This window comes from Poecilia latipinna, unplaced genomic scaffold, assembly GCF_001443285.1.
Source record: "Poecilia latipinna isolate Pla-1442-1.1 unplaced genomic scaffold, P_latipinna-1.0 Scaffold365, whole genome shotgun sequence".
NCBI lineage: Eukaryota > Metazoa > Chordata > Actinopteri > Cyprinodontiformes > Poeciliidae > Poecilia > Poecilia latipinna.
Window position 1 is genome coordinate 373,542 of NW_015112981.1, and position 7,677 is coordinate 381,218.

Consider the following 7,677-nt stretch of genomic DNA (forward strand, 5'->3'; position numbering starts at 1 on the left):
ATGTGTGAAAATTATAACCACCGCATAAAAAAAAAAACCCACACACACCATTCTTGTAGGATCACATGAGAATTAACTACTGATGTTGCACTTAGTTTGGTTTCTTGAAATCTGGGTTTTGATTAACTGTAAGCCACAATCTGTGATATTAACAGAAATAAAAGCTTCAAATATGTTACTGTGATACATAAAAGTTTAACTGAATTGCTGAAATTGTGTATAATTTGAATGTCTTATGAATCAAGTTTTTAACTTTAAGAACTTGTGAAAATAATCAGAATTTATTTACTCTTCAAATCAACAGCCAGTGTCTCTGATCCAACAAACCTGAATCAAATGTCTAAATTACATCCTTCGTATGCAGTCAAGTTCTCCAGAATCCTAATGACCTGATTATTTGACTCAGGTGTGTTGAAGCCGGGATGCAAATTTTCACCTTCAACCTCTTTCTACAGGAATGTTTTTATCAAAGGTACAAGACGCACTGAGATTTTATTGTTAGCAAAGGGCAGTAACAACGAAGGGAATGTACAAATGTAGAGAGGAAACAGGTTCTTTTCTCAGCTCAATGCATAACACTGAAGGATTATGACTTGGTTATGACACAGGTTACATGTACAGTAAAAAATGTTTAAAGCAGCTTTAAAAGTCCTTCCTGGAGATCAATAAATGCTGTGCTTTCTGGCGGAACCAAGAGATCCAATACAAAAGCAACAATAACGAGAGAGCTTTTGTACAGCTTAAAATGCAAGCTAATGTGTAACCATAAAAAATTGTAAAAATATCTAACATATGAACTAGATTAGTGGGACTGAGAGATATTAAATGAGTTTAATTGAAATTAACCTCAGAAAATATTAAACTAAATTTAGTTGTTTTCTTCTAAAAACTCATTAAGGCAATTTGCTTTAAAATAACTCCTTTGCAAAAAACAGGTTTAATAAAAACTGGTTGGGAAATATTAGAAACGTCACAGCTTTGTTAGGAGCAGCTGGGCAGATGGAGAAGCTGGATCAAAATAAACAACTGCTTCTTTTTGCATCTTTTTGATGAATAAAAAAAGAGCAGTCTTTATCACTTAGTCACTACGTCATAACATGTGGAAGAAGTAGGATGTTTCCACATTAAAGTAAACAGCAAACTGATGCAACAGATCCCAGACAGCCAATCTGAAGCAGTCCCTAAACATAAACTCCTTCAACATTAAGAAAGTTAGAGCAAAACTAGGTTGATAGGGCTCTGTAGCCTTTACTGCAGTAAAAAGGCAACTAGACATTACATAACAAGCCAAAGTAAAAACTTGGGTGTTATTGTTTAGTATTTTAAGTATGACCCAGATGCTTGTTGTGATTTTTATTGTCCGTTTTGCTTCAGCTTTTCCAGCCGCTGCAGCAGAGCGTTTCCAAACGCTTCTCTGTATCCCGGACTGAGCGTGTCCAGAAGGGAGTAAACGGTCTCGTGGTACTGGGTGTTCAGCTCCTCATTCACCTCATCAAAAGCATACCCCACCACCTGTTCAAGTAGAAGATGAATTAGTTCTTTCAAAAACAAAAACAAAACAAAAAAAAAAACTTCAAAACCTCTCCATCCCCAGCGTCTCCTACCCTGAGTCCGGCCTCGGTCAGCTCCAGACAGTAGCGGTTCCCCTCTCTCGTCTCCACGTTGATGTAAGCCACGTCCAACGCGCTGGTGAGGCTCTGCGAGACGTGCATTTCTGTTACGGCGAAGAGAACGTCGTTGACGATTGCGTCCGCCTCCAACCTCATGTCCTTGACGTCTCCGAGTTCAACTGAGTCTTCATCAAAGGCGGATGATATGGACTCCTCCGGGGGACAGTCTACCTCCATCTCCTGCAACACAGAGCAGCAGAGTTTACAGGCATCGCTGCAGCTTTGAACTTAAGACTCTGAAGATGAAATTGGGTTTGTGGTGTTCTTTATTGTTATGGAAAGCAATACAAAGAAGTCACTGGTTTCTATAGCAATAAAGTAAACTAATAGAACAGCCTGATTGATGGAAAACACAATTTTGTGCAGTGAAGCAGCTCTTTTTTCTTATATCATTATCTGACTGTGTGTCATGTTTGCCAAAAACAGAAGTGAAAAACAGACATGTGACATCTGACTGTTCACCAAGCTCCATTTTTAAAATACACATGTGGGCATCAGGTGTCTAGTCAAATAAATAAAACCAGTTTTAATGGAAACACGATTGGTTTTCTTTTCTGTTCCAAAATCTTCCCAAGAAATAAAACTAAATAATTCCCTCATCTTTCTCCAAGCATCAAGTCTACGAAGTTCATCACTGCTAATCTTTGTATTTCCCAAGGATATATTTGTAATAACCACTAATTAAGGTAACACCGGTTGTATTTCGACAGTTTTCTGCATTTCTTGAACAAGTTGAAACGTGCCTTGGTCTCTTTATGCAAGTGTGCAGTTCAACTCGGCATTTCTGTGTGTCAGCATTTGCAAACTGCTTCACATGTGGCTTCGTCATCATTTTCTCAGTTGGCTTTGTGTCTGCGATGGAAGTGACACTGGACAGCCTCCACTGAGCCTATCACTTCTATATTAAACAGAGAATCAGCCTTTCTATGCGAGGGGAAATAAGCAGAGGATCATGTGAAAATGAATTACTGATACTGTTTTGTGCTTTTCTGTTAGTTTCACTGGTTTTGGTTTTACACAAGAATTTTGTCAAAACCTCTTTGTTACTGATTAATAGCAGGACTGACTGATATATTATGATTTAAACATCCAGGAACTTACAAACCATTCAAACCCAGGCCTTCGTTACATATCGTCACAAAGGTTATGCGTTCAATGGATTTTATGTGACAGACCTATTAAAAGTAGTCCATACTTGAAATGATACATAGTTTAAAATAATGTTATGCAAATAAAAATCTGAATATTGTGCAATGCATTGGGATTCACTCCATTTTAATTTGATACCCCTAAATAAAATCCAGTATGAGCAATTCTAATGTGTCTTTTAATCTCAGTCTGTTTATATTTATGTTTTTCATTTGAAATTGGTACAATTTCAATTTATCTTAGAAGGAGGATTTTTTTTAAGGTGTGCCAGTAAATGTGCTGTCATCCCACAAAAGAACCAGTGATTCAGCTGCTTACTCAAACCCACAAGATAAAAACTGATACAGCAACAGCAAATGTATCCTTTTAATTTAAAAATATATGCAGAGTAATCTAGATTGCAGCTTACAAAAATCTATTGCCAAATATAAATATGTAAACATATACACAAGTTTATTATTGAGTGTTAAGTTTTTAATGGGAAACAAAATGATAGAAAACTAAATACAATCTATTTTACTCGATTTCAGCATATAACTTGCACTTTCGTATAAACGTTCAAAACTAAAATAGCGACATCTTGTGGACATCTAAGAATGAGACGAATATTTCAACATGAGCTTCAATAAACTGAAACATGTTTTATATATTTTATTTTTCTTAAAGGGATGTAGGTATGTATATCTATAAGGCTATTTCCGAATTCAAAGTTAAGCTAAATTTGCTACTAACGGGAGAACAACAACTGAACACCTATATTGTATTTTGGTAACACTGTGAAGATATTAAACATGAATATGCGTATAATTTAAGGAGAAATAAAGAGTTGAGGTATGGTTTAAAAATGTTAAATCCATTTTAACGAGGTTTTAACTGCGTTTATTTTTCTCACCTCCTCGTTGGTTGTCTTCTTCCGGCTCGTAGAAGCTTCCAGCCTCCTCTCTGAGCTGCTCTGTGTGGGGATGGATCACTCCGACCAGTTTCTTCTAGCCTTGATTAAAATAAGATTTATAGCAACCGAAAGAGAGGATAGAATCTCTCTTAGCTATTTTATTATTCTACTAAAAATTGTTGGCCACACAAAAGCTTGATAGGTATCTGGATCAATAAAAAGATGTACCACGAGCATAACGGTCTTCCCACTTTATGACATCACGAACTAATCCCACCCCTGAGTGTGATCGTGATTATGCTGCATTCACAAGCAGTTGACAATTGAGAATGCATAAATTGAGTGAAAAATTATGATAATACATTTTTAAACCAATCAATCAACAAAGAGCAGTTCTTAACCCAGAATTTATGGACAATACAATCCTTTCATTCACTCTATAGTATGAAACCATCATTCTTTGAGTTGGAATATTTTATTTCCGAGGGGTTTCGAATGCAGCATTGTCCATTGGTGCGAAGTCATGAAAGTGTTTGTAAACAACTCAATCAGGTAACTTACGTGCTGCTTTAATGTAATTATTATTAGCTTATTAAATGCTTAACTTTTAGCATGTGTAATTGAAATGCTTGTATTGTGTATATATGTAATTATGAATGTAACGTTAAAGTCTTGATAAAAGAAGAAATGTTTGGTTTTATTTTAGCTAGCTTGCTAACTAGCTCAATGCTACAATCTTAGCTTGACGTTAGCAACCGGCCGGCTATGAAGGCTGTGAATGCTTCAGTTTCAGTATATCCACTATGCTAATAGGCTGCTAAACATCAGCTAGCTTAATGACTTGCCTTTGTCTAACCGGTTGTCAAAGCACATGTCCGGTCGGTCAATGACAGCTGTGTTTTTGTGTACAGAGCTAAGGCCCGACAGAGATTTTTATTTTTATTTCTGTGACGCTCACGGCTATTTCGTAAGCAGATATGAGTTTGAGAAAGGAGAATACTTATACTCACAACGTTAAAATACTTTACGCTTATTTAGAAATGTCATTTCACTTACGATTGGGAGCAGTTTAATAAATGTACAAAGTATAAACAGCCAAAACTTCTTCTTATTATTATTGTTTTTTTAATTTGTGTCAAGTCACATGTTTTGGTTTCCAATTACAAATGGAAGGGGGGTCTTCTGTGTATCCTTTCTGTAGGTGCAGCAAACTGGAGTCGGATCAATTCCCACATAGATCTCTGAGTGTCAACACATCCTCCGACGTGTCCCAGATCTTGGGATGTGAAGGATGTTGGAGCTCACATTTGTTCAGTACCTTACAGTCAAAAGGATGACACAACTGTAACATAATTGATTCCTACACAGCTGTCTGAATAACCTCAACTTAGCAGCTCCACAGTCTCACAGCCACTTTTGTTACCACCGCACTGTTCAACCAACAAGTTAAGATGCCCTGGCCATTTTCAGAGTCCATCAAAAAGCGGGCCTGCAGGTACCTCCTTCATCGGTACCTGGGGAATTTTCTGCAGGAGAAACTAAGCTTGGATCAGCTCAGCCTTGATCTTTATCAAGGCACTGGGTCCCTTGCACAAGTACCATTGGATAAATGGGTATGTGTTGTGTTACATTTACAATTTTAAGAGCATTTATTTTGTTAAATTGTGGAACCCAAGTGTTACGTTGTGTAGTGAGTTCATACTGACTGTGAGATGCAATGTTCACATACAAAGTAGCTGAGGTAAATCTGTTCAAACGTGCCACGCCACTTTTTCCAAATGACTTAAAAGTAAATCTCAGAACAGTTGTATTATTTTTCACTAATCTACAATAAATATTGCTCATATGAAACATAAGCAGTTTTTATAAATAGGATTAAAAACATATTAAATCTTTTTTTAATCACCAAAATGTTTAGTTTGTTGCTGAATATGAGGGTTTGTGTCCTGAGGGCAAAATAACTGGAATTGCAATCATTTTACAGTAATGCCTTTATTTTATTTCTTCTTTGGTTCTTGGGCTATTTGATAAAAACAAATATTAAATAAGATGCACAAATGAGTCAGGTTGAGATCAAAATCAGATGTCTCTTAAGTGGCTTTGATTGGTTATTGGCAGGGCAGAAAGTGAGATATATATGATTTCTTCTATACCAAAATGAGTCAAAACTATAAACAGATACTTTTTTGATCTATAAATGCATCAGTCAAAAGAATGGTCCCTGATACAGCTTTCTATGGTTAATAAAACTGTGGTAAAAATGGGAATAATCATAATTTCTCCATTTTTATTTGGAATTAATATTGATATCTATATTATGTGCAGCAAATCGTCTCTTTAATGTGTTATAGTAATTAGAAAAAAAAGTGGAATTAGCAAAGAAAACTGGAAATTGATTTCTGCCAGCATGTCTTCTATTGGAATTAAAAATGCTTGCCGTCTTGTCCTGTAGTCCCTCAATGAGCTCCTGGAGACGGCAGATGCTCCCTTTGAGGTAATTGCAGGGTTCATCCAGACGATATCTCTGACCGTTCCATGGGCAGCGCTGCTACAGGAAAACTGTGCCCTGGAGGTCAAGGGTTTGGAGATGGTGCTAAGACCAAGACCGAGAGCGGGTGAAGAGATGCTAATTTTTGTCTATCTTTACCATATGCCTGAAATAGGAAGAGGCTTATGTTAAGCAAACATATTTAAACGTGAAAATATTGTTGTTCCTCCAGCTTCTGGCACTGAGCCCATGTACTGGTCCAGTTTCATGACAAGCAGCATGCAGCTCGCCAAGGAATGCCTGAGCCAAAAACTCACCGACGATATGGGAGAAAGCTTTCAGCCTTTTGAAGGATTGGAGAAGTTTGCAGAGACAATAGAAACAGGTATGTTATATCTCCACTCTTTATCAACAAGTTTAGTGAAAAATACAAAAACGGCCACATAATTTTTGTTTTCTATTGTGATGCAGTTTTGAGACGAGTCAAAGTGACATTTTTGGATACCGTTCTCCGAGTCGAACACATTCCAGAAAATTCTAAAACTGGAATTGCACTTGAACTTCGAATCAGGAAGTAAGTAAGAAAAATCATACATGGTCTACAAAAGTTTGTATGAAGAAAAGTGCAAAAATGCAGTTGTATTCACCACCAAACGTCATTCTTTGTAAAAAGTATTTTGCATGTAACTTTTTTGCCTATTCTTTGCCACAAAGTCTTGCAATGATCATCAAGTCACTGGTTCTGGATTGGATTTCTGTTTGGAGTTTGAGTCATTTTTACTCGTGAATATTTTTAAAATCTTATTCCACCATTTTTCTGTACTTATCTGGGTTCAAAAATCTATCATGTAAAATTCAGAATAACCCAGCTTGGGGATTGTTCAAGGAAAATGAATATAGTCGTGTAACTTCATTTTGTACATTTGTGCAGGATTGTGTACTGCGATGAAACCGGGGAAGAGAGTCCAAGTGTAAATGTGCATCAGCCAACCACATTCGCCCATAAAAACATGCAGATGGAAGGAATCACTGTATTCTGGGACGAGTTCTCAGTCGTGTCTCGCGATTGCAGATCCTCACCCACCCCTCCGGTTGGTGCCTCCAGTATTTCAGCTCCCAGAACGTTATGGCTCAGCACCACTTTTTCTTTTTGTTTTTAACACAGAATTTTCTTATTTTACAGGAAACCGAGCCAAAGCTCTCCCCCAGCTGGAATCCCAAAATTATATGTGAGCCCCATCCACAGTTTACAGAGCCGCTGTCCTCCATGACCCCCTTTGAGACTGTGCAGGTCGGAAGCCTCAGTGGTAAAATTGAGCTGTCCCTCACTCTGAAAAACAACCTAGCTCTGCCTGGTGCAAAGGTAAATTAGCAAAAATCTTTACTATAAATAAATTATTGATATTTATTCTGTTTTTTTTTTTTTTTTTAAATTGGAGTAGTACTCATACCTTTGTTATTCTGGTGGTATTTCTTCT

General features: G+C 37.0%; 2 protein-coding genes across 2 annotated transcripts; one reads left to right on the top strand and one right to left on the bottom strand.

Annotated features, from left to right (window-relative positions):
* Positions 1-478: 478 nt before the first annotated feature.
* On the bottom strand, positions 479-3,983 carry gskip (gsk3b interacting protein). Its single transcript, XM_015036384.1, has 3 exons — positions 3,712-3,983; positions 1,605-1,850; positions 479-1,512 (listed from the first exon to the last, which is right to left on the bottom strand). The coding sequence occupies exons 2-3, from the start codon at positions 1,845-1,847 to the stop codon at positions 1,354-1,356; spliced, it is 402 nt and encodes a 133-aa protein (XP_014891870.1). The 5' UTR covers positions 1,848-1,850; positions 3,712-3,983; the 3' UTR covers positions 479-1,353.
* Positions 3,984-4,911: 928 nt separating this feature from the next.
* LOC106949819 (autophagy-related protein 2 homolog B-like) lies at positions 4,912-7,562 on the top strand (the record flags this gene model as incomplete). Its single annotated transcript, XM_015036333.1, has 6 exons — positions 4,912-5,324; positions 6,164-6,326; positions 6,432-6,584; positions 6,671-6,773; positions 7,131-7,290; positions 7,383-7,562. Coding segments are annotated over exons 1-6 (921 nt in total), but the record flags the coding sequence as incomplete, so codon positions are not given.
* Positions 7,563-7,677: the final 115 nt, after the last annotated feature.